Source organism: Propithecus coquereli, unplaced genomic scaffold (genome assembly GCF_000956105.1).
Source record: "Propithecus coquereli isolate 6110/MARCELLA unplaced genomic scaffold, Pcoq_1.0 Scaffold164, whole genome shotgun sequence".
Lineage (NCBI taxonomy): Eukaryota > Metazoa > Chordata > Mammalia > Primates > Indriidae > Propithecus > Propithecus coquereli.
In genome coordinates this window covers 3,340,903-3,366,135 of record NW_012140969.1, presented here as the reverse complement: position 1 = coordinate 3,366,135, position 25,233 = coordinate 3,340,903, and the positions used below count along the sequence as shown (strand labels likewise).

At 56.5% G+C, this 25,233-nt stretch overlaps 4 protein-coding genes across 5 annotated transcripts in view; 2 read left to right on the top strand and 2 right to left on the bottom strand.

Annotated features, from left to right (window-relative positions):
- Window positions 1-2,478, top strand: part of HOOK2 (hook microtubule-tethering protein 2) — a 12,325-nt gene extending 9,847 nt beyond the window's left edge. For both annotated transcript variants that reach the window (XM_012641408.1, XM_012641407.1), the window contains 5 exons: window positions 1,183-1,265; window positions 1,347-1,450; window positions 1,699-1,809; window positions 1,882-1,953; window positions 2,033-2,478. In XM_012641408.1, the coding sequence (XP_012496862.1) occupies window positions 1,183-1,265; window positions 1,347-1,450; window positions 1,699-1,809; window positions 1,882-1,953; window positions 2,033-2,182 (520 nt within the window). In that variant the 3' untranslated portion in view covers window positions 2,183-2,478. The remainder of the gene's footprint in view (window positions 1-1,182; window positions 1,266-1,346; window positions 1,451-1,698; window positions 1,810-1,881; window positions 1,954-2,032) is intronic.
- A 1,526-nt stretch (window positions 2,479-4,004) lies between these two features.
- Window positions 4,005-8,617, bottom strand: BEST2 (bestrophin 2). Its single transcript, XM_012641406.1, has 9 exons — window positions 8,466-8,617; window positions 8,256-8,350; window positions 7,095-7,328; window positions 6,859-7,013; window positions 6,452-6,529; window positions 5,786-5,938; window positions 5,618-5,698; window positions 5,281-5,435; window positions 4,005-4,831 (listed from the first exon to the last, which is right to left on the bottom strand). Exons 1-9 carry the CDS (start codon window positions 8,615-8,617, stop codon window positions 4,396-4,398), a joined length of 1,539 nt encoding a protein of 512 aa, XP_012496860.1. The 3' UTR covers window positions 4,005-4,395.
- Window positions 8,618-12,386: 3,769 nt separating this feature from the next.
- On the bottom strand, window positions 12,387-18,465 carry ASNA1 (arsA arsenite transporter, ATP-binding, homolog 1 (bacterial)). Its single transcript, XM_012641405.1, has 7 exons — window positions 18,261-18,465; window positions 17,283-17,430; window positions 14,464-14,612; window positions 14,232-14,382; window positions 13,344-13,451; window positions 13,056-13,253; window positions 12,387-12,736 (listed from the first exon to the last, which is right to left on the bottom strand). Exons 1-7 carry the CDS (start codon window positions 18,419-18,421, stop codon window positions 12,605-12,607), a joined length of 1,047 nt encoding a protein of 348 aa, XP_012496859.1. The 5' UTR covers window positions 18,422-18,465; the 3' UTR covers window positions 12,387-12,604.
- A 1,300-nt stretch (window positions 18,466-19,765) lies between these two features.
- LOC105807918 (chromosome unknown open reading frame, human C19orf43) lies at window positions 19,766-22,990 on the top strand. The gene is made up of 3 exons (XM_012641425.1): window positions 19,766-20,224; window positions 22,199-22,276; window positions 22,551-22,990. Exons 1-3 carry the CDS (start codon window positions 19,877-19,879, stop codon window positions 22,656-22,658), a joined length of 534 nt encoding a protein of 177 aa, XP_012496879.1. The 5' UTR covers window positions 19,766-19,876; the 3' UTR covers window positions 22,659-22,990.
- Window positions 22,991-25,233: the final 2,243 nt, after the last annotated feature.

Sequence of the window (25,233 nt, the reverse complement as noted above, 5' to 3'; positions counted from 1 at the left end):
GTGCATGCCTGTAGTCCCAGCTACTCAGGAGGCTGAGGCAGGAGGATTGCTTGAGCCCAGGAGTTTGAGGTTGCTATGAGCTAGGCTGATGCCACGGCACTCTAGCCTGGGCAACAGAATGAGACCCTGTCTCAAAAAAAAAAAAAAAAAAGGGCTGGTCAGCCAGGCATCGTGGCTCACACTTGTAATCCTAGCACTCTGGGAGGTTGAGGCAGGAGGATAGCTTGAGCTCAGGAGTTCAAGAGCAGCCTGAGCAAGAGTGAGAACCCCGTTTCTACAAAAAATAGACAAATTAGGTGGGCATCGTGGCTGGCGTGCACCTGTAATCCCAACTACTCAGGAGGCTGAGGCAGGAGGATCACTTGAGCCCAGGAGTTTGAGGTTGCAGTGAGCTATGATGAAGCTATTGCCCTCTACCTGGGATGACAGAGTGAGACTCTGTCTAAAAAAAAGAAAAAAGAAGGGCTGGTCTATAGCATTTTGTTACTAGATATCATAATGTATTTAACTCATCCTTTCTAGGTATTTGCAATTTCAAACAATGCAACAAAGTATAACCTTGTACGTGCATTATTTTATTTGTATGCAAATCTATCACAAAAGTGGAATTGGTGGCTAAAAGGACACGTGCCTTTGTCATTTTTGTGGACATAGCTAATGGTAAAAGTTCACTATTAGATATTACACCATGTTCCACATGCAGTGCACAATAGTCTCATCTAGGGAGTGTTGTCAAACCTTGGGCGTTTTACCACAGATGAAGAATTGTAAAATTTTAGCTTGCATTTCTTTTTGTTATAAGAGATTTGCATTCTAGAAAGATTTCTGGTGTCTAGGTGGAGAATGGAACTGAGAGGTTGAGAGTATAAGAGGCTGTCCAAGGATGATGGTGGCTGGACCTGCTTGGGGGCTGTGGGGTGGGGAAAAGTGGACAGAGAGGGGCTGGTTCAGGGGCCCTGGCTCAGGGAGTGGATGGTTGTGGCTCCAATGGTTGAAGAGGTGATGTGACCAGGACACACAGGTCCCAGGCACGGGGAACAGGCAGAGGGGTCTCTGCAGCTATGCAGAGGCACTTTTAGCTGACGTGGTGGTGGGGTGGGGGTGGGGGGCTGCAGCCGCCACTGAGATGAAAGAGAAGCCAGCCTGGAGGTCAGCCCAATGCTACTCATCCCCTGCCCACAGGCAGAAGCTGCATGAGGCAGATCTGGAGCTGCAGCGGAAACGCGAGTACATTGAAGAGCTGGAGCCACCCACCGACGGCAGCAGTAAGTAGGACCCAGTGGCCAGAGGGCAGGGGGAGCCCAGAGCTTGGTGGCGTGGAGCTGAGGGGCCAGCTGTTCCCCCAGCAGCCCGGCGGATCGAGGAGCTGCAGCACAGCCTGCAGAAGAAGGACGCAGACTTGCGGGCCATGGAGGAGCGGTATCGCCACTACGTGGACAAGGCACGCACGGTGAGGACACTGGGTGTCCCCCTAGGCCTCCTGCCAAGGCTCATGCTTCCCTGTGGCCCCCATTAATTCACACTTCCTGCCAGTTTGCATGTTTCTGCCCCCCACACACTGCACCTGTCATACTCCACCATGACACAGATGTCTGCAAGCTTCCCCACTGCCACAGGCTGTCACATTTAATGCACCCCAGTGTGTTCAAGGGGCCTTGGAGGCCAAGGTCACCTGGCTGTGACTTCCCCAACCCGTAGGTCATACAGACCGTGGAACCCAAGCAGCTGCCACCCAAGGGGCCACCCCTGGAACTCCAATCCCTGAGGACACAGCTCCAGGAGCGAGATGTCCGCATCCGGCATCTGGAGGTGGGTGTCCTTGTCCCTTTGTTTGTGCTACCCCCAGCATATCCAGGCCCCTGACACTTGCCTTCTTGGCAGATGGACTTTGAGAAAAGTCGAAGTCAGCGGGAACAGGAAGAAAGGCTGCTCATTAGTGCCTGGTATAATATGGTGAGTTTGCATCGCCATGGGTAGAGTATTAGGAGGTCCCATGTGCTCACCTGACCCCAACCACACCTCCTCCCTTCAGGGCATGGCCTTGCAACAGCGAGCTGGGGAAGAGCGGGCACCTGCCCATGCCCAGTCATTCCTGGCGCAGCAGCGGCTGGCCACCAATGCTCGCCGTGGACCCCTGGGACGCCTGGCATCTCTGAACCTTCGCCCCATCGACAAACACTGACATACCTCACGATCCTGCTGCCTTCCCCCGCCAGCCAGGGCTTCATCCACCCTGGAGTCTTCCAAGTCTCATGACATCTAGAATCAGGGCTCGGCCAGCTGCTCGAAAGTCTTGAGGTCATGACCTCTGCCCTATGCTCTCCCAGACTGGGGAGTGGGGAGAGCAGGTGGCAGGTACGGGCCTGTCCTTTTTAGCAATGTGATTTTTATCCTTGATTTTTCTCCCTGGAGTTAATGTGCTACCTGGGGAGAGTCTGATTTTATATTTGAGAAGAAGAATAAAGACTTTCAATCTGCCCTGGCTGGATTCTGGGCACCAAGGTGAGGAAGAGAAGGTAGGCCAGGGGCTCAGACCATTGCTTGGAAGAAAAGCCTGGCTTGTGTTCTTACTAAAGTGTGAGTGACTGATAGCACACAGTGAGAGGTAAGAATCATGTTTGCATGTATGTGTGTTGTGGTTTTTGAAGAAGCATCAGACAAAAATACCTGCCTTCGTGAAGCTGACATTTCCCATGAGGGAAGACAGAGAATAAACAAAAGAGAAAAATAAAATAAAAGTTGGATGTGAGAAGTGCCACAGAGAAAAATAAAGCAGGCCACAGTGATGGGGGTACAGGTGGTGGATTTGGGAGGTGGCAATTTAGAATAAAAGGCAGGGCAAGGAGGCCTCACCAAGGAAGTGATATCATTTAAGCAGAGACTTGAAGGAAGTGTGGGAGGAGCCATGTATGTATCTGGAGCAAAGTGATCCAGGCAGAGGAACAGCATGTGCAAAGGCCCTAGGCTGAGACCTTGTTTCTTGGGTTAGAGGGGCAGTGAGGAGGCCAGAGTGGCTGGAGCAGAGTGAGTGAGAGAGTGGGAGCAGATGAGGACAGTGGGATTGTTCAGGGCCTTGTGGGCTGCACGGGGTACTGTGGCTTTTATTCTAAGTGAAGTAGGAGTCATGCAGCATTTAAACAAAGGAGAAACTTCACTTGACTCAGGTGTTCCTCGGTGCTCTCTGGGGGCCATTGTGGGAGGAACAGACTAGGGGAGGTCACGGCCCCAACTGGAAGACCAGGGCAGAGGTAGTTGGTCCAGGAGGGTGGGTGGGTGGGTGATAGATGGGGCTCTGGCCAGGTTGCATTCTGGATACAATTTGTTCCAGAATGATCCAAACTGATAGGACTTGCTTTCGGGTTCAGGTGTAGACTGGTGAGGGAAAGAGGCGTCCACATAACTCCGAGGCTTCGGCTCATCAGCTGGAAGGACAAAGCTAACAGACACAGCGTGGGGCAGGTAGGGAGCCGACTGGGAGCTGGTTTTCACGTGTGTTATGTTCGAAGTGCCTGTAAGATCTCTGTCGCTGGAGGAGGCAGTTGGCTCTCTGAATCTGGGCTCAGGGTCGGAATTCTGGTTGGACTTCTATATTCAGGAGTCATCATCATATATTAAATTAAGACCTGGAGCCCTGAGGGGATATTTGAGAATGCCAAGGCTTGGGGCGAGAGGATGCTGTGGTTCTAGGACAGTGGGTGGCTCATTCGTTAATGCATAAAGCCAGGGACACTGATGTGGGTATTTCAGAATGCAAAGTTTGGGAATCTGGAAGAAGGAGGGCGTGTTTGGTGGCTCACTCCTGTAATCCCAGCACTCGGGGAGGTGGGAGGATCGCTTGAGGCCAGGAGTTCACAACTGCAGTAGCTACCATCGCTATGATGGGGCCATTGTACTCCAGCCTGGGTGACAGAGCATGAGACCCTGTCTCTTTAAAAAAAAAAAAAAAAAGCAAGAATCTTACTTAGCATAATGCCTGGCAGGAGAAGTCATGCTAACAACGTTTAAGTAAAAACCACTAACAATTTACTGAGCACCTACTGTACACCAGATGCTTTAAAGCCATCCTTTCATTTCAACCTCACAACCGCTCCCCGAGGTAGGCACTCACATCTCCGTTTGCAGGAAACAATAAAGGCAAGACGCACCGGTAGAGGCCTCGCAGGCCGTGGGGCATGGGAAATAGAGCTGGTGACAAGGACAGGCTGTTCAAAGAGGCTGAAGAATCCCTCGTCCTTAGCACAGCGCCAGACCCTTGCGGGTAGCGGGAGCTGGTCTAAAGTGGGCAGGGGGACTTCATGCAGCCCCACGAGGCTCATGCCGATCCAGACCTCTGCCTGTGTGCTGCGCGTGCGCGGCCTTGGCACCCTGTCCTTGGGGGTCTGGGGCCCGAAGATCTCAGGCCAGATTCTCCTCCTCCTCGCCAATAGGGCTGGGCAACCAGGGCGGCGCGGGCCCCCGGGGCGCGGGCATGGACACGGTGGTGAAGGGCTCAGCGGCGGGTCCGGGGAGGGGAGCAGATGGCTCGGGACCCGCGGGAGGCGGGGGCTCAGGCTCCGGTTCTCGCAGGCCCGGGTCGAGCAGCGGGTCCCCGCAGCTGCACTCTGGGGCCGTGCCGTCGGGGGCGCCCGCGCACGCGCAGCTGGCGGCGATGGACGCCTCCGACACGCAGCTGTTCTTGCGGCGCAGCAGCGACAGACGCCGGCCCAACAGGCCTGCTCCGGCCATGCCCGTGCCCGCCGGCAGGAGGCGCTGCAGGAAGTCGCCCTGCGCGTCGCCCAGAGGCCCATCCAAGCCCTCCATTCGCTGGAACTGCATGTCCTCTTTGGGCAGCCTGCAGGACGGACAGTGGGTCAGTGCTTTGGCCTAGCTCCTCTCGTTGATTGACAGAACGGGGTCCGAGGCATCCTGCTCTCCCTGGCTCCGCCCACCCCTTTGTCTCACTTATCCCCAAAGACCTTGTCCCCTCCACCCAGAACCTGGTCTCATTCTCTGGCTCTGCTCAAACTTCGACCTCAAAGCTTCAGTTGTGGCTCCGCCCGGGCTCCTTGGGTACCACCTCTGACCCTTCCAGTCCTCTCCGACCTTACACCTTAGCTCTGTCTCCAATTAGTGGCCCAGTCTCAGATCTTGGCCCCGCCCCCTGACTCCTAGCTCACCCTCTGCCCTCCTCACAATCCTTAGGGACTTTATCTCTCATCCCCAATCTCCAGAATTTAGCCCCTTTCAACCAGACACGCCTTCCGAGCCCTAAGCACCGCCCCGCCCGTCCCGCTGGCTCACGTGATGTCGAAGGTGGAACCCTGGAAAGAGGGTTGCTGCAGCAGAAAGGCGGTGGCCGCCGTGTAGGGGGCGCGAGCCTCGGCGGCGTCCCAGTACAGATCCTTCTCCAGCACGGCGAGGTCGTCGTACATCTCGTCCACCGCCAGCATCGACACCTGCGGGTGCAGACGCGCAGGGCGGGGTGGGAGCTGGGCAGCGCGCCAGGACCGCGGGGTGCGTGGAGCGTGGGGACCAAAGAGTGACGGATGGCTTGGGGCGAGGCCTGGGCAAGTCTTGGCAGGGGGTGGGGCCAGGATCGCTTCGGGCGCTCAGTGATTGTCGCCCTGCGGAGTCTCACCTGGAAGTTGCGGTCGATCAGAAAGTTGGTCTCAAAGTCGTCGTCGTCCTCTCCGAAGGGATTGATGAGCTGCTCGGCTACCTGAGTGCAGAGGGGGGAGTCCAGGGGAAACTTGAGGATCCCCGCCTGCCCCAGCCCCGGAACCCCCGCCTCGGAGGCCCCACCCACCTTGAGCCAGCCAGCGTAGAAGAAGAACTGCAAGAGGGTAAAGATGGGCACGCACAGGTCCAGGTTGTGGTCTTTGTAGCCCTGCGCCGGGTCCAGGAACTGGCGGCCGATGAGGCAAGCCAGGAAGTAGCTGTACACTGCGATGGTCACCACCTGGGACCAGGGAGGGGTAGGCCTGCAGGTCAGGGTTTTCTCCAGGCCTCAGGGTGGCATTGAGAGACCCGGGCCAGGATTGGGTGTCACTGAGATGGGGTCTCTCCCCTCTCTCTCTCTCTTTTTTTTTTTTTTTGAGACAAGGTCTCGCTCTGTCGTCCAGGTTGGAGTGTGTAGTACCACGATCATAACTCAGGGCAGCCTCGAACTCCTGAGCTCAAGTGATCCTGTCGCCTCACTCTCCCCAGTACCTGGGACTACGGGTCCGCGCCACCACGCCTGGCTAATTTTTCTTATTTGTTGTAGAGATGGTTTCTCACTATATTGCCAAGGCCGATCTTGAACTCCTGGCCTCAAGCAACCCTCCCGCATGGACCTCCCAAAGTGCTGGGATTACAGGCGCGAGCGACCGCTCCTGGCCTGTGATGGGGTCTTAGCTGGCCCTCAGTTTCCCCTTGAGACCAGTGTCAGGATCTCTGACACCAAATATTAACAGAGGCATGTCGGGGTTACCTGGGTGTAGACGAGGGGTACGCTAATCCAGTCGTAGTGGAAGAGCATCCCACACTTGCCCCGAAACACATTCAGCTCCTGGGGGGCGGATACAGGTCATGAGGGGCCTGAACACATGAAGATTGTGGGTACCTGGGTTAGAGGTGGGTGGTCACCTGGTGGGAGGTGGGATTGCGCTTCTGGGGGTTCCAGGGAAGGTATTTGGTGGTGAATGTACACCTGGGGTGACAGCACTGGGTACCTAGGGGCTGCCCTCGAAGGTGTTGGAATCTGCCCCGTGGTGATAGTGCGCACCTGGGGGACACCGGGTAGGGGTGTTGGGATCTGCCTCGTGGCCCGCTATTGACGCAACTCCAGGGGTATAATATCCCCGTTATTCTCTATGAATGACCTCCTAGTTGGCCCACCTCAAGCAGCAGCTTAAGGGCACTGTTGTCGCGGATGCGGCCCTCGCGCCGGGCCTGCGCCGCCAGGTTGGAGAACCAGACGCAGGGCACCCAGTACTTGTTGTAGGACGAATTCAGGTTTTCGAACTTCTTGCGTTCCTCGCGGGTCATAAACCCTGGAGGGGCGAGGTCAGAGGTTACTCGCCCCGCCCTCTGTCCTTGCCCCGCCCCCGCCCCGCCCCCGGCCGGGGACTCACCCGCCTCCACCACGTGGTCTATGGTGGGGAAGCGCTTGAAGACCGCGGTGCTGACCGAGCGCAGGATGAGCACCGCCGAGAGCCCCGCGTAGCGCATGAGCGTGCGCCGGTAGAGACGGCCACGCTCGTCGCGCCCGTGCACCGTGCCCACCACCACGCACATGAGCGCGTCGGGCAGCGGCATGCATAGGTACTGGTTCCACCAGCGGTGCACCACCAGCGTCACGTAGAACCCTGCAGGCGAGCCCGGAATACGGGATCAGCGGGGACACCAAGGCCTGGGGTTTGGGAGCCCAGGTCGTGGGAGGAGGGGCGACATAGGGTCTCCGTCAGAGGTACCCAGGCAGGCTGGCCAGCCTGACCACGCGGGGCCTGCTGGGCTGGGAACTTGAGGATCCAGCCCTGAGGTCAGAAAGGTCGGAGCAGGTTGAATCGCTGGGCTACTTGGGAGTCACCTGGGATGTGGGATTGCGATCACGGTATGGGGATGGAGCCACAGGGCCCATGTTAGGGACACATGGACAGGTTGTCATCCTAGTCATAGGGAACCATTCGCTGGGGACATAGGGACTTGAAACTTGAGGAGGGGGCACCTGGTTTGTGGAGGTTACATCAGGGGCACCTGGGCAGGCTTTTCTCAAAAGCCACACCAGATCCCTAATCCAGGAACTCCTGAAGGGGTTGGGTACAGAGTCTCCATCAGGGAGTGTTGGATAGGCTGGTCACCCCATTCACCTGGTGGGAGGGAGGCTGAGGTCACATGAGGTCATTGGGGTCTGGGGGCCAGGACTTGGTAGAGAAATGCCCCAGTGTGGAGTCATATGGTGTCCCTGGTGCGTATCCCCGGGGCCCAGCATGTGGGGGGGGGGCACCAGTAATCACATGCAGACACAGTGGAAATCCCCGAGGTGACCAGGAATAAATTTATGGGTGAGATGGAGCTCTCAGGGAGACACCTCAGGGTTCTCGGTGACCAGGTGACATCCGAGGTCTTGGAGTGCAGGATCACACCTGGCCTCTTCATGATGTCAATCCAGAAATGGGACGGGGGCAGGAGGGGCCTCTGGGGGTTGGATTTGAGGGCGGAGTCTCAGAGGAGCAGAAAAGGACAATGGATTTCTCAGGGACACCAGAATGTAGAACTCAGGGGCTCAACCGCACCGAGCACGAAGGAGACGGGGATGAGGCTGGCGTACTGGTCGCAGTAAATGACAAGCTTCTCGAAGTGGCGCTTCTGCTCCTCGGTCAGCACGAAGCTGCGGAGTAGGGATCACGGAGTCACGAGCGAGACCCGCGTCCCGAGTCCCCTCTCCCGGCCGCTCCCGTCCCTGGGAATCCCGGCACCCCGCACGCCGCCCGGGGCAGCCTCACCGGTAGGTGGCGCTCAGCGCCATGTAGAACCCGAGGAAGCACAGCAGCTCGCGCCACAGGAGCTTGTAGATGCTCCCCCGCCACAGCAGCAGCAGCTGTGAGAAGCCACCAAAGCGGGCGTTCGCCACTCGGGCAGTATAGGTGACGGTCATCGCGGCGCCGGACAGGTGGGGCCAATGGACAGGCGGACGGCTGGGGAGTGGGCCGCGGAGGGGGGGCGGTGAGACGTGCAGGGTTGACTGAGCACAGCGTCCCCACTCCATGCCCCGGCCGCCGGCCACCCCCTCGGTCCCGGCTCTTTCCCAGGCTCCTTCTTCGTCCCAGCGCCACTCAGTCCCGCTCCAGCCCCTAGCCTCCGTGCCCAAGCCCCGTCTCTCAGGTTGTCCCCTTCTCTGGACGCCTGGCCTCAGCCTCTTGCATCTACTTCGCCCAGGCTCTCTCCCTTGATCCACCTCCCCCCCACAAGACCCTTGGGTCCACGCAGTCAGCTCCTGAGTCACCCTCTACCCGACCCCATACTCCTCACCTGGTTGCCACCTATAGTCTCGGGGCTCCAAACCTCCCCCTTCCCCTCCCTCGGTCTTCTGGCTCCCCTTCCCACCAGCTGCCAGTCTTGGCCCTTTCTTCCCCCTGCATTCCTCTGAAGCCCTGTGCCTAAGCCTCCCGTCCCAGGCCCTGTCCCCCAGCGGCCCGGATCACAGCCTGTCCACCTCCTAAATAATCGCCCTGCCTCGGCTCTCCCCCTTCTCCCTTCTCCTCCGGGATCCACCTTGACCTCTGTCCATTTCCCCCCAGCCTTCCAAGCCCTCTGCTCCCACTCCAGGAGGACTCTGGATGGATTCTTGCCCGCAGGTCCCCTATTCCCCCAGGGTCCCCTATTCCTCCAGAGTGCCCTATTCCCCCCCAGGCCTGGACCTCTCTCACCTGTGTTAAAGGTGGCGAGTGCAGGGACACACAGGGACAGGGACAGAATGGGCAGGTGGCTTCAATGTTGGGTGGGGCTGAAGCCAGACCTTAGGCGGGAGGGGGCTGGGGGGTGGGCGTGGGAAGCCCCTCCCTGGCCCTCCCACCTTGGCTGAGCTGCTGCCTCAGAACATTGTTTGAAGAAGTCCCGCCAGTTTGTTACCTGGTGGGGGGGGAGTAGAAATCTGCCCTACCCTCCCTTTCTCTTCCCTGTCTCCTTTGCCAGTCACTCACTGGCAAGTCCAATGGATCTGGAACCTAGAGCTTGGGGAGGGAACAGGGATTATTTCCTTCCCAGTCCCAGACACAAACACACACACACTGCTCAGGGAGGCTGGGTCACTCTACAGTCACCTGCAACCAACCACATACTGTCACATCATAGATCCAGACACAAATTCAGCTTCCCCTAATACAGCCTCATGTAACCACGATGACCCAGACGGCAGTATTCACTGTCTCAAAGACTTCTGGCATCATACAAAGCACACCTAGCTCTACCCCAGCCCCCGTTACACAGGTATAACGCAGATGGACCCCAACACACCAGGCTCTCAGCTCTTGGGCACACACACAATGCTCCCAGTGGCCACATAGGAGGGACCCAGGAGCTGGCATTCCCTCATGATCACACCTTGTAGCAAAGACACACAACCAGCCAAGCGCAGACCCCACTGAGACCCCAGAGTGCCTTCACACACATGGCCACACACCATGGCTTGGAGTTTTGGTTCCCGATTTCCCCTGCACAAAAGCACACCCATGATCATTCACCAAATGCGGAAACACCTCCCCTCAATGCAGTGGCACACAGTCCCGGGGTCAGAGTGGGGCCCTGGCCATCCCTTAGATTCACCGATGTTGCAAAGACATACACAGCAGCTATAACCTCAAAAGTCCCACCGACTTTAACCCCTTGGGAAATTCGCTTGCATTTGTACATCGATACATAAGACAGCCCCCTCACCGCTGTGTGCACACACACATGTCCATACACACAGGTATGAACACACGAGCGTGGGGACACGAAACCTTGTCCTCGCATTTGGCATGGATTCAGGACAGATGTTCCCTCTTCATAGATACACCTATAAAGCGGGCACTCCCAGCCTGGTACAAACAGAACTCCTGCCCCCCAGTTCCCAGCCTGGAGGACATCAATACACAGACTGGTGTGGGAGGGGCGGAGGATCAGGGTTCCAGCCCCGGGAAGGGCTCCCTGGAGTGCCCAGGAACCCTTCTTGCGCTAGGATCTCGGATGCCTCTGCTGGAACGCTGTGTTCCCAACCTGGCAGATGTCCGCCCCACCCGGGGTAATTAGGAACCGGCCTGGGCTGGCCACCCTTAGACCGCTCCTCCGCTGTCCAGCTGCCAGACAGCCCGTAAAAGGGGGCGAGTGGGTGGCTGGGGTGGTGCCACCAGCTGCGGGACCTGGGGAGGGGGCAGGCATCTCGCTGAGGGCCAGCCACCCTCTCTCCATAGGACATGTCCTTGCTCTCACTGCTGCTAGCTCCTCCCGCTCAACCCCCCTCCCCCAGCTCTCAGGCGCCCCCATACACTTCTGCCTGCCGGACTCCCGCAGGGGCCGGAGGCAGGTTGCTGGGCTGGTTCACATGCCTCATAATTGTAACAGTGAGAAATAACAAACACTTCTTGGCGGATTCTTGCCCGGTGCTTCTGCAAAGGGGCTGCATATTTCATCTATTTGAATCCTTCCTTACAAGCCGGCATATGAAGTCAGCGCCCTTGTGATTCCCACTGTCCAAGTAGGGAAACTGAGGCTCAGATGACACATGCATCTCCTTTGTGGCACGGCCGGGATGCTGGATATGAACCCAGACAGTTTGGCGCAGAGCCTGAGGTCTTTGCCATGGGCTGTGCCACCACGCTTGTTCATACGCGCCACCCCAGCGTGCCCACACTCGCTTGCACACACCCAGTGCAGTCCAGTGGCAGAGGGAACACGTCTAGGCTCGTGGCTGGGTCCCCCCTACACACACACACACACACACACACACACACACCCTGGCACGCCCAGATCCTGGGTGTACGCACTCTGAACACCACGTTCTGACTCATGTGTGTCCTCAGGAATCCCCTTTTGTTCCCCTCAACCTCAACCAGCTCTGACTTGGAACTTACAAACTCTCAAGGTCATTGCCCCATCTGGAGTCTCTAGAGTGGGGATGACAGTGGCTGCCCTGGCAGTGGCAGAGGGAGGAACGAAGGGCAGGGGACAACGGGGTCCATTAGATGTCTTCCAGGCCTGCACGTCACCGGTCTGGTGAATTTGTGCCATGGCTCTTTGAATGGCTACACTTAGGTTCTCATTTTAGGGAACTGCAGTTCAAAAGCAGTAAGTGTGCTGAGCCACTCAGACCACTCTGGAGGCAGGATGGGACTGCAGGGGAAGTCCAGCCCAAGTCCTCTGCCATCCTGCCCACTCATCAGCTCCCCTGTTGCTGCCCTTTGCTGGAAAGGGCTGATGCCATCCCATGGGGGCAGGAATTGGGAGGTGGAGACTGTTAATCCCCAGTCTGGCAGGCCCGACCTCTGCCCAGGGCGCCCACTAATTCCCAAACCAAACAGCAGGCAGCGCTGGGCCCGCTGCCGACCTAATCCGCTCCCCACCAGCCTGGGGCTGGCCAAGGGGCCTCCTGGTTCCCACGCTCTGAGCCTCCGAGGAAGTGGGCAGATGCCCTTCTCTTCCATTCCAGACTTCACAGCCCCAGCAGGGACCCCTAGGGACACCTCTACCTACACAGAACTAGAAAAAGGTACTCCCTTACAGAAGACACCCTCTTTTCAAAGTTGCCACAATAAACACACATCTCTATTAGGTCTCTGTTGTGAATGTGCCCCTCTAGATGTGATACTTTTGTGCAGTGCACAACCTGTTTTAACTGTACATTAAGGTGCAAAACTCCCCCACCTCCCTATATCCACAAATACTGCAATTTTAAGATCATTTTATTGAAGAGTGAGAGGCAGGGAGAGGTCGGGGGCAAGTACAGCCCCCTAGCCCCACCAGGGGGAATAGACTCCCTCCCTGCCTCCCACTCCCCAAGTGGCTCCCCCTGTACTATGGGGGGACTTTGTGCAAACTCTGCCCCAGGGGGTGGTGGGAAGGGTGAAGGGTAGGTGTAAAATGGCAGCAGCTGTGGCTGGCGACGATGCTACTGGGCACTGGGGGGCTTGTAGGGCTCCAGGAGGAGGGCTGAGAAGGTGTTGACCTTGTCTGCCCCCCGCACCTCATGGGGTAACAGCGGCAGCTTCACGATGTGGAAATCTTCATACAGGTCCTCCATCTGTAGCCAGGGCAGAGGGCAGAAGGCAGTGGTCAGGGGGCAGGAGGGCAGGGGAGAGTGCAGGTCAATAGATAGGGTCGGGCAAGGGGCCTCCCAGGGTTAGGGAGAGAATATGGGCAAAGGCTTTAAGGTGTCACAAGTGGGAGTCAGGCCAGTAGGATCAGAGACCTCCCACTCTCTGGGGTCGCAGGTACCCAGGCCAGGCCAGCCATAGTCCTCCAACGCCAAAATGAGGGTGAAGGACCTGATGTGGGGGCAAAGGGCAGAAGGCTGGGGCAGAGGTGCCTTGGCTGGGCCAGTGCTGGGCAGGTGGGCACACCTGGTCCAGGTACTTGGCCTGGATCTTGTGGCGGGCCTCGCACATCTTGCAGGGCTTCTCGGGGTCGGGGAAGACGAGCTGGTTGACGATGATGTTGTGCGTGTCGATCTTGCACTTGGCCAGCTCCTGGATCAACCGTTCTGTTTCATACAGGGACAGGAACTCGGCGATGCATACGCAGATGAAGGTTGTCTGCTCCTGGAGGGCACAAGAGAGGACAGTGAGGGGAAAGCTCCAGCTTTGTCCCCGTGCCCCAAGCCTCTCATCACTTGCCAGGGCATGACTCACGGGGTCCTTGAACTGTTCACTGACGGAGCGGATGACGGGCAGTGTCTCCTCCAGCTTGGAGGCCAGCTGGTCGGCGTTCATGTCTCCTAAGCCCAGCATGTTGCACATCTGTGGGGAGGACGTGGGAGGGCTCAGCTTACCTGGAGCTCAGTAAATTCCCTGGCGGGGGCCTACTAAACACCTGGGGGACACCCCCTGACATTTCCCAGTGGTTAAAGGTGTGCGCCTCTGAGCAGACTCCCCAGATTGCAGCTCCGCCACTTCTCCGGAACTGTGGCCAAGGGGCTTGACCCCCCTGGAGCCTCAGTTTCCCTATCTGTAAACCTTACTGCTAAGACCACTTGTGCCAGACAAGCTGTCACATGTACCGTGCCCAGAACAGTGCCTGGCACACAGTTAAGTGCTCAACGACTGTTACCACCTGAGGCACAGGTCCCTGAAGGGGGTACGCGCATGTGCCATGGGGGGGTGGTGCTGGTGGTGTGCAGAATTGTGGTGGCTTTGAGGTTGTCAAGGTCTTAATAACCCAAGGGGACATTCTCGTGATATCCATTTGCCACACAAGGAAGGTGAGGTCCAGAGAGGTGAAGTGGCTTTCTTGAGGTCACACAGCTGGGTCACATCCAGTGAGTGCAGAGGATATGATCTCGGGCCACCTGGCTCTGTGTTTCCAAGCTCTGTCTGGGGTACTCAGTGGGCAGGGTCAGGGACACTGAGTCTGACCTGTCAGGTGGGGGGACAGTCTCCTCCCAGCCCCGCAGTGAAATTATGTCCCATCCAGTGAGCAGCACTGATACAAAGGGGTGGGGAGGGCCTTTGTTACTGCACATCTGGGGGCGTGGGGGCCACCCCTGCTCCAGGACACTGGATGCCCGGGGCCCCGCCTGCCTGTGAGATGAAGGGGCTGATCTGGTTCTTGATTTGCATCAGGCGGCCTAGACCCCGCTCCACGATGGTGGGAAAGTTGAGCAGCCTCAGCGTGTGGCCCGTGGGCGCCGTGTCAAACACCACAACTGAGAAGTTCATGCCTTTCACCAGCCTGAGGGGAGGAAGAGGGTCAGGCCCGCTCCACCGCCCCCTCTTCCCTGGGCAGCCCCCACCCCCGCTGGCTGGGCCTGACCTCATGACCTCAGCATAGCTCATGGCCTCGTCGATGCCGGGGAAGGCGCTCATGGCCTCCTGCATCATCTTCTTCCCCATGCTTAGCATGTTGTCCTCCTCGAAGAACTCGTCGGGCAGCTCTGCCACGCCCAGGCTGGGGTCGATCTCCTGGGGGCCGAGGGGAGGAGACTCAGGCTGCTGCTACTGCCGGGGGCCTTCCCACCTGGGCACAGGGCCAGAGGGAGCCTGTGGCAGGCTCCAACCAAAGCTCCTCGTTAGGGCACGGCTGTGGGGACCCCAGTGTAGCACTGGTCTCCCTCAGGGACTTACGGTCTTGTACAGTCACACAAATGGTCAAAGCATTTCACGAACAAGGGGAAAATTGCAAGCTGTGACCAGGGTCCCCAAAGGGAAGCTGAAACCCACCACAGAGCATTTACACTGCTAATTCCCAGCTGGAACTTGCCTCCCCAAGATACTCTCACCACTGGTCTCCCGACCTCTTCTAGATCATTCCCCTGTGAGGAGCTTGGCCGACCATCCCCCTACCCCAGGACCCTCCTACATTCACACCCTTCATGGGTTATTCCTAGTCATTGGGCCACCTCTGACCTCCCACATTCCTCTTTCTTACCTTAGCCTCTTCTGCCTCAGTTATTCTAAACCTCTTTCGGTCAGGTCATCCCCTACTGGTCCCTGTTCACTGCTAGTGTCCCTCTTGGCTGGCACCCTTACCTGGGGGGCCAGACTGCATAGGTTGCCTTTGCAAACATTCCCTTTTCCCTCTGTCATTGGCAAAATCCTACCTTAGTTATTCCTGGCTCTCTGGTATCCCTGCACCCAAGGGCCTGAACCTTGTCCCCATTCCTGTTCCTGATCACAAATCTTCAACAAGCACTTGACAAACCAGACAGTCCTGGGTCCCCCTTCTCCCCTGAGAAGGGTGTTGTTTTTTTTTTTTTCTCTTTTTGTTTTTTGAGACAGTCTCACTCTGTTGCCCAGGCTGGAGTGCAGTGGTGACATCATAGCTCACTGCAGCCTCAAACTCCCGGGCTCAAGTGATCCTTCCGCCTCAGCCTCCCAAGTAGCTGGGACTACAGGCACGAGCCACTGCACCCAGCTCCTCAGAAGTGTTTATGTGGCATCTTCTCCCTTCTCAAACCTCTTCTGGGGCCCTCACCTGGGCCTTGGTGACAAAGAGAAACCACAGGCTTCCAATACTTTCATCTCCCCCCAGGAAGTGCCCCAATTCCTCCTGCTTCCGCCTGAGTCCCTGACCCTGGCAGAGCCCACACCGTGGGTGTGCATGCTGGCCAGAGCTCATCCTGCCTGGAGACCGTATGGGGCCGGCGTCCTCCTCCCTCTGCACACTCTTTTCTGTCCTGTTGGCACGTTCACATCAGCAAACAAACATACTCTAACATCCCCTTCCTCAAAAAAGCCCTCTTTGCCTCTGTCTCTCTCCAGTGATAGCTCTGTCATCATGACAATCACCGTCTCCACCTCATCACCTCACCCACTCAAGGCAGATTTCTGCCCCCGCTCTCAGGGGGGTCTCTCCAAAACAGATGTGCCTGCCAGAGGCCACTTCTTCTTTCTGCCCAAGACCCTTTTCTTTCCTGGAGCTCAGAACTCCACACCCTCTGGCTTTCCTTCTATATCACCAGGGCCTCCTTCTTGTCCTTCTCTGCTGGTCCCTAAATGCTGATGTGCCCCCAAGCTTGTTTCTGGGCCTCTCTGTTCTCTCACATTCTCCTCCACTCATACAGCTTTAAATACTACCTTTGGGACAATGACTTCCAAACCAACACCAACCTCCTCTGAGCTCCAGAGTCACATAACTAAGCTATTGTCATGATGTCGTCACTTGAATGTCCAGTGGGCACCTCAGATTCACTGTGGACAAAACACAATTCTTTTTTTTGAGACAGATTCTCACTCTGTCACCCTAGGTAGAGTGCAGTGGTGTCATTGTACCTCACTGCAACCTCAACCTCCTGGGCTCCAGTGATCCTCCTGCCTCAGCCTCCCAAGTAGCTGGGACTACAGGCACATGCCACATACCTGCCTAATTTTTTCTGTTTTTGGTAGAGATGGGGTTTCATACATGCTTAGGCTGGTCTTGAACTCCTGACCTCAAGTGATCCTCCCGCCTCGGCCTCCCAGAGTGCTATGATTACAGGCGTGAGCCACCGTGCCTGGCCAAAATGGAATTTGATTTGTCCCTTCTAATCCTCCTTTTCTAGTCTTACCCATCCCAGAGGCTTAGAGAGACAAATAAGAGATATATTTAATTCATTTCTTTCCCTCACCCATTATAACCAAGTGATGTCATTGCTTTATTTCCAAAATACATTTCAAATCTGACTTCTCCCCCAGATTTCTGCCCCCACCGGAGTCCAGGCTGCTGTCATCTCACGCCTGGTCATGGTTGCAGCCTCCTTTTTAGTACCCCTGCTTCCACCTTTGACTTACAATCCAACCTCGACATGGCAGCCAGAGGGAACTTTTCAAAACATGAATTTGGCCGTGATTTTGCCTTGCTTCAAATGAACAGCTTCCTATTAAACTTGCAGTCAAAGCCAAACTGCTTTCCACGCCCTGCAAGGTTCAATGCCATATTGCTCTCGTTGGCCTCTCCGGTTTCTCTTTCCCCTACTCTGGCTCACTAAGCTCCAGGTACTTCCTGTTCCTCACTCGTTCCCCTTTGGGTATGTTGAGGAAGGAGAGAGACTGGATGTAGAGTGAGTAGGACATGGTGGCTGCTGGTGGGTGTGTACAAGAAAGGCCTGATAAGGGCATTTGTCAGAAGTGGGAGCTGAGCCCTGCTCCACTCACCATAGCGAAGAGGTTGTCATAGCCTTTGACCTTGGTAGGCACCTTTGAGAACTTCTGGTCAAAAGCATCTGAGATGTTGTGGGCTGGGTCTGTGGAAATGATCAGAACGCTCTCTCGCCCCTTGGAAAGCTGGACTGCCAGGCTGCAGCTGGGCAAAAGAAAGGGTGAATGGTGGGGGAGTGAGGGGTTGGGCTCTGTTCCCTGGATCTGCAAGGAGAGAGGTAGCGTCCCAGGATCAGGCGATCCAGTTCAGCAAGGGCCTAGAGAGGACAGTATGGGTCACTGTGGGATCAAGTCTCAATCCCTGCAGGGGAATCCCTTCAGACCTCACCTACCGATCCCTCCTATGTGGACTAGAGTGGTAAGGTTTAGCTGATTGAGTCCATTTGGCTTGGTCCTTGTTTCTTCTTTATTTGGCACAGAGCGGAATGGCATAGCTTGACTCTGTGGCCCTTCCCTCAACTCTAAACTAAGTGGTCCCTAGCACTCCGTGTTAACCTCAAAATGGTTCAATCTATTTGTCCAGGACAATCTGCCCAACGAACCCCTCCTCCCCACTGCTGACAAACACAGTCTGATCCTATGCCATCTCCTCTGCCATCCACCACCAACGTCGCCCTGGGCATAAAATGGCAAAGTTCACCTGACTAGGATAGCTTGCTCCGGTGCCCTTCCTCCTATTCTGAATTCACTCGAGATTAGTCCAGCTGATTGGGACATCTAAGCGCTCCGCCGCATTGGGTTAACTGAGGTTCAGCACTGCACTTGCGCACCAACAGGGATGGTCCAACTCAGAAGGTGCAAGGTTTGCACTGAGCCGGTACCTTCCATTTGCTCCACGTAACTTCGAGAGAGTACAACCCGAAAGACCCCAGCTCAGCCCCCTTGCCCTCGGAGTGGAAAAGCCGGTCCTTGGCCTCCCCTTCGCCCAGTGGTACATCCCACCCGCCTTCCTGGCCCACGCCGCCGCCTCCTTACCTGCAGGTGGTCTTGCCCACGCCACCTTTGCCCCCGACGAAGATCCACTTAAGGCTGCGCTGTTCGATAATGTTACTAAGCGTAGGATCCAGCGGCTCCACATCAGGCGCATCCTCGAACTCCTCCGCCTCGACCCCCCACCCGGCCACCCCTGCCGCCATCTTGGAACCGGCTCACGTGATCAAGCGGAGCGCACCATGCAACGTTCCTGCAGGGGAAATCCTCTATCGCATCCCCATCGAGGTTAGGAGCCTGAATTAATTTCCTCGCCGCTTGTCTTTTAGGAGCAAACAGAAACTATATTTTCACTGTTACCTGCTTCCAAGGTTCACTTTGTCGACTTTTGGTCTATATTTTTCCAAGGACCTTCCCTTGCCTAATGAACATATTGGTAGCGTCCAGGCTGCTCCCCTTCAGTGATTGGACCCTAAATCTTGCAGCACTTCTTTCATTGGCTACATCTTTTCTTACTTCCACCAGTAACTCTCACGTCTCGGTAGCCGCGAACCTCTCCTTAGCAACCGGCCAAACACCCTGTCCAGGCTCTTTCGGTGAAGTTAGAGCCGAGGTCCGCCTTGGCCTGATTTCATAGGCTGAGCTTCCTGTCAATCATCCCCCCCTGCCTTCTCCCAGTTGGGTCCCAACCTTGCCTCAGGTCCGCCCCCTCTGCTATTCAATTGCCTGTGAGCCACCTGGCTCCTGTCGCAAACCAATCATAGACGAATTGATTACCAGGCCGGAGACAGGTCCAGGCGCTGACCGTGGGTTAACCGGAACACAACTCCAGTTCTGGGCAGAGTCCGCAAACCCCCTTGTCCAGCACTCCCTGAGCCCCAATGCTGGGCAGGCACCATACCTGCAACTGCTCTCCTTGTCGTAGAAGGGATCCTAATTCCTGAAAACCTCCTTGCATATTTCCTATTTTAACCTCTGCCCTGGGGCAGAAATACAAGCCCTAGGCGCGGACCCCATTCCAGAACACTCTTAACCTTAGAGCGGGGAGACTTGAGGCTAGAAATACCCCTGGCTTCATTTGAATACTCTAGCCTGTAAAATAACCTTGTTCTCAGACGGGGACCCCAGCTCCACACAGCCAGCTATGTCCTCATTCCCACATGTGAGCTTCATCCCAGAGACAGGCACCCCACTCAGAGATACCCCTATTTCTAGTCGGAGCTAGATATGCCCTCTAGACCTAGGTAGGGACCCAAATTCGGAGGTGTCAGGTGAGAATACAGCCCCAAACGGAATTCTTCCCTTCGCAGAGATTATTCCTGGTGCCAGAAAGCTAATGCGCCACCAGTTCCAAGCAGAAACCCCACTCTGGAGAGTCAGCTACAGCCCCAGTCCCATTCCTGGGGAGCTCCTGTCTGCAAAACGCCACCTTGAGTCTCCCTGGATTATAAAATAACAAGGGGTGGGGGGGGCCTCCCCGCTGCCCCGCCCCGTCCGGGTCATACCCCCTTCGCCCCGCCCCCGGTTCCGCCCCCCACTGCGGACGCCTGAGGGCCGGACGCTCTTCCCGGCATGCATTGTTCGGGACGAGGCAAGTCGGGCGCCAAGCGCGGGGCCGGAGCGGCCTTCCCGGAGTCCTTTGCGCGGCACCTGGCGACAAAATGGCTGCCCGAGGGAGACGGGCGGAGCCTCCGGGCCGGGAGGCGCCGGGCCCCGCGGGCGGTGGCGGCGGCGGGAGCCGATGGGCTGAGTCTGGGCCAGGGACGTCGCCCGAGAGCGGGGACGAGGAGGTGTCGGGTGCGGGTTCGAGCCCGGTGTCGGGCGGCGTGAACTTGTTCGCTAACGACGGCAGCTTCCTGGAGCTTTTCAAGCGGAAAATGGAGGAGGAGCAGCGGCAGCGGCAGGAAGAGCCGCCCCCGGGCCCGCAGCGACCGGACCAGTCGGCCTCCGCCGCCGCGGGCCCCGGGGATCCGAAGAGGAAGGGCGGCCCGGGCCCCACACTTAGCTTCGTAAGGAGCCGCGGGGGTGGGGGCGGGCGCCAGGCCGCGCCTTGGCAGAGGGAATTGGGGCCTGAGGGGGGATCGGGATCCAGGTCCACTTTCTGCCCGGATGAGGGGGCCGTCCTAGCGGGCCACACCCGCTGAGGATGTGGAACCTGGATTTCCCGACTGGGGTTCGGGGGGCGGGGGTGGGGACCCCCGAAGCCTGCCCGCGGGAACTGGGAGCCGAGGAATTGCACTGGAAGCAGCACTCTGGGGATGGGGAAGCTTGGATACCAGGATTCCTGTTTGAGTGGTACGTGGACTTGGATGGTGGGACCATCCCCTATTGTGGGGAAGGAGGGCAAATGCAAGTCCTAGAGTTTGAGCTGTCTATATTAGACTCAGACCGCTTACTGTGTAGGACAATTACTTAGGACAACTGCTTGATTTTCCTGAATTTCATTCGACCAGGGTTTATTTACTGAGCACCTTACCTTGTGTTGGGCATTGTGCTACGTGCTGGGTATGTAGTAGTGGTGAACATGACAGAAAAGATCGCTGCTTTCCTGGAGCCTCTGGGCTGGCCTACCCTCATTTTCCCTAGTTGCAAAAATGGACATTATCGCATCTTCCGATGTGGGGGTTCTGTGAGGTCGTTGTGGAAAAGTGGTTAGCACAGGGCCTGTCTTATATAGGAAGGGCTAAAACAGAGGTTCTCAGTTGGGGACGAGTCGCTCCACCCCCACATTTTGCAAAGTCTGGAGACGTTTTTGGTTGTCGGAACTGCGGGAGGGGGTGCTAGTGACATCTATGGGTAGAGGCCAGGGATGCTGCTCAACATCCTACAATGGGCAGGACAGCGCCCTGCCCCTCCCCCCCAACAAAGAATGATCCAGCTCAAAATGTCATTAGTGCCAGGTCGAGAAACTCCAGGCTAAATAAATAGGGCATATATCGATTGTCAGCTCTGAGCTTGCTTTGTCTCTGGTGTTGACATCTGTTCCCTGTAGTGTGGAGGAAAAAGTGCTGACTTGAGAATTAATGGACTGGGGGTTCAGTCCTGGAGTCAGTTGTGTGATTTGGGACAAGCGATCCACTTCTCCAAGCCTAGTGTCTTGCATCTGTCAAAAATGGGTGTGAGAATAGTCCCATTTTAATGCCTGGTGGAGGGGTGGAGATGGGATGATGTCTGTGAAGGCTGTTGCAGCCCCTGGAGCACAAGAAGCCCTCGATCGATGGGAGAAGATGAGATACCAGGATGGAAGTCCAGAGAAAGACTTCTGTTTAAGGAAGGGGAAGGCAGGATAAAGTGTTAGGACTTGGGTTGGTGTGACAATTGAGGATGAAGGCTTAGTATCCCTCCATGAATGGGAGTAGCAGTAATTGTCCCTTTTTCATTTGTTTACCGAGGGGTCATTCCATTGCAGTTGTACCCTCAAAGAGGCCAGGCCAAGTTAGGTGTAGGGGAGACAATGTTGCTTGGTGACTAAGGATGCTGCTGAACCACCTGACCCTGAAGCCAGCTCACTTGTTTGTTGCCGGCATGACCTCTCCTTCTCAAAGACTGTTTCCTTGTCTGTAAAATGGGGTGGTTATAACCTTTGTCTTAGGGTAGCTGTGAAAGTGAAAGGAGATGACACAACCACAGCACTCAGCACAGGGCTTAGCATACTGTAAGTGCTCAATAAAGGGAGCTGTTGCCACCTACATGGTCCCTGCTAGGGAAACATGAGGCCTTGGCATGGAGAGTGAGGGCAGAGCTGGTCCCCACCATGGTGGGAGAGCTGCTTTCTCCCTGGGAGGGCAGCCCAGGGCCCAGGACAGGCGCTAAGAGTCGCGTGTGCTCCTCTCTGATTGCTGCGCAGGTCGGCCGGCTGGCGGAGCTGGGCGCGGCGTCGGGACGGGCCACCGGGCCGGGCTAGGAAGGTGTAGTGGGCCTCAGCACCGCCAAGGGCGGGCCCGGCTCCTGTAACCGTTGCAGTCTTCTGTCCCTTCACCCAGGTGGGCAAACGCAGAGGCGGGAACAAACTAGCCCTCAAGACGGGAATAGTAGCCAAGAAGCAGAAGACGGAGGATGAGGTGAGCAGGCCGGGTGTGGGGGCCACCTGAGTTGCCTTTCCCTTGCAGCCTTTGCACCCCCTTGGTGGAGCCTCCTCCCCCCCGTCCAGTGGCTGGGCCTTGGATGGGCATGTTGGGAGGGATTTCAGGTGTCCACAGATAACTTGACTCTGCATCTTTACCTCAAACCCAGGGCCTTGGTGGTGACACTGGGGTTGGGTCAGCTGTCTCAGGACAGTCCTGACCCTAGTTCCTGGTGTCCCCCTCCCAACCCCTATCCCCCCACCTGCAACAGGTATTAACAAGTAAAGGTGACGCTTGGGCCAAGTACATGGCAGAAGTGAAAAAGTACAAAGCCCACCAGTGCGGCGATGATGATAAAACTCGGCCCCTGGTGAAATGACCCCCTCCCCTGCCTGCCCACGGCCTGGGACTCTCTGCGATGTACATAACTATTTAATGCAGCGGCAGCGGCGGCAGCGGCAGCCTTCCCCCCGAGGACTTAAACGCAGAAGGAAACAGAGATGCTTCCCGCAGCTGCGGACGATTCTCCAGGACTCTTTTTTTACCTTGAGCACTTGCCTCATGAGACTTAATAGAACAGTGGTTTACTATCCCTTCTCTTCCCACCTCCTTCCGCTCTCTGGCTCTTTCTGTCTTCCTCTTCTCACCCTCCTCTTTCTTCCTCCCCTTAGCATCACTTCTGGGAAGTAAAGAACTTGACTTAGTGCTGGAGCTGTGTGCTTGGTTTGTCTTTGTGTTCCGGAACCTACACCCTCCCCATGGGCTGACACCGGAACTGTCAAAGCCCGGGTCTGGCCTGGTGGGGGCTGGGGTAGGAAGGACAGGGACACATCCCCCTTCTGTGGGTCTAGACTCTCCTCAAGACCCATGTCCCCTCACCCCTGACTGCAGCCCCAAGTGTGGCACCTTAGGTTCTGTTTCTCTTCACAGTCCCATTTTGGCTGGGCCAAGGATGTGATGTTGTTCATTTGGCAGACACTGTAGAGGACATGTGACGTGCCAGGCCTGTTCTAGGTCCCCGGGTCACAGCTGTGAGCAGAACAGACCACAAACAACAAAGGGGAAGCCCTTTGGGTGGTGACTGCTAACAAGTACAGGCTAGATGTTACAGAGGAAGGGGATGTGTCTTTTAGGTGACATTTGATCAGAGTCCCGAGGAGTTGAGGCAGCATGTCCAAGGTAGAGGGAACAGCCAGGGGAAAGACAGGTGGGAGAGCGCCTGGCCCTGACGGGAGCCTCATATGACATACAGATCCTTGTGCGCAAGGTAGGGTGGGAATTCAGGATTTTATTTCAAATGAGGATGAGGCTTTGAGGGTGTTTGAGGTAGGGAGCAACATGATATGTTCTGTAACTTCCTGGGCTGTCTCTGACCCCTGTGGGAAATAGACTGAAGGAGGCTGAGGGTCTGGTTTCCAGTAGGGCTGTTCCACACATGCTCTGGGGTTGGGGGAGAGGCTGCTCAGTCCTCCCAGCTGCTTACAGCCCTTCCAGGGAGGCCAGAGTCTGTCCCTACCTGAATGTGTACTCCCTCAGGAGGAGTGTGATGGGGCTTGATTTGTCCCACCTTGCAGAACATGATTGTTGACAGAGGAATGAAACGGGATAATTTTTTTTGAAATGGGGTCTCACCGTGTTGCCCAGGCTGGTCTAGAACTCCTGGGCTCAAGCAATCCTCCAGCCTCAACCTTCTGAGTAGCTGGGACTACAGGCGGGCCACCATGCTCAGCTAGAAAGGAGTGTCTTAAAGGAAGTCTGACTCCATTGATGCTCCTTGCCCTTCTGTGCCCTCCTCCTGGCCTCACTGTGCATCCTGGTAGAGCCGGAAGTTGTCTGGCTCCACCTGTTCGCCACCAAACACACGTTTTAAAATGCCCTTGTCTCTCAACCCCTCTCAAACCTGCTAGACCTAGGGCAGCATCGGGGCCCCCCAGCTATGGGCCCACCTCCCCAGTCTAACCTTGGCTGGAATGCTGAGCACCCTTGGCACTCTTCCCCAGCCCAGGGCTGGGCCCCCTTCTGCTTTCAATCAGGAGGACCAAGAGGCAGAGAAACAGATTCTGCCACCACGTGCCTGGGACCTGTGGAGGCAGAGGAAGGAAGGGCAGACGGGTATGGTCCTGGGAGTGGGCCGAGGGGCTGAGGTGGTGTCCCCTCTGGCTCCCAATACTGCTAGATGCAGTCTGTGGAGGTTGGGGTGGGGTGTTCACTCGTGACAAATCCTGAGCACCTGCTGTGTGAAGACACAGCAGCTACCAAGGGAGAGTAGGAAAGATGGCAATTTTAAGTAGGGTGGTCAGGGATGACCTCCCTGAGAAAGTGACATTTGTTTCAAGTCCTGAAGGAGGTGGGACAGCGAGGATGGTTCTTGGAAGAATGTTGCAGGCAGAAGAAAGAGGGTACAGGGTCTTTGACCCTGAGCTGAAACTGTGCCTGGCTTGTCCAGGAAGAAACAGCAAGCAGGCTTTAGAAGCGGATGCCTTTCCCCTCTCACTTCTTGCTAACACACAATAAAGGCTTGTCTGGTTTATTTTCCACGTTGGCTCAAAGGTCTCTCCCTGGCCGGGTGTGGTCGCATGTGTCTATAGTCCAGCTACTATGGACGCTGAGGCAGGAGGATCACTTGAGCCCAGGAGTTCCAGGCAGCAGTGAGCTATGATTGAGCCACTCCATCCTGGGCTACAGAGGGAGACCCTGTCTCTTTTAAAAAAAAAAAAAAAGTGTGTCCCTTTTACTTTGGGGATGCTGAGCTGGCCCAGGTGTGACTTCGGACTTGGGAATAGAGTGTGGCGGTAAGGAACACAGAAAGCTCATGGAGCTATCCCTACCTCCTCCTCCCCCAAAGCCACCAGCAGCGGCTGGATCTTTAAAAAGAAACACAAGTGGGAGAAGTAGGTCGTCCCTGCAGGTGCTCAGCCTCTATTCTAGTGTCAAGAGGCAGGCAGAGCTGAAAG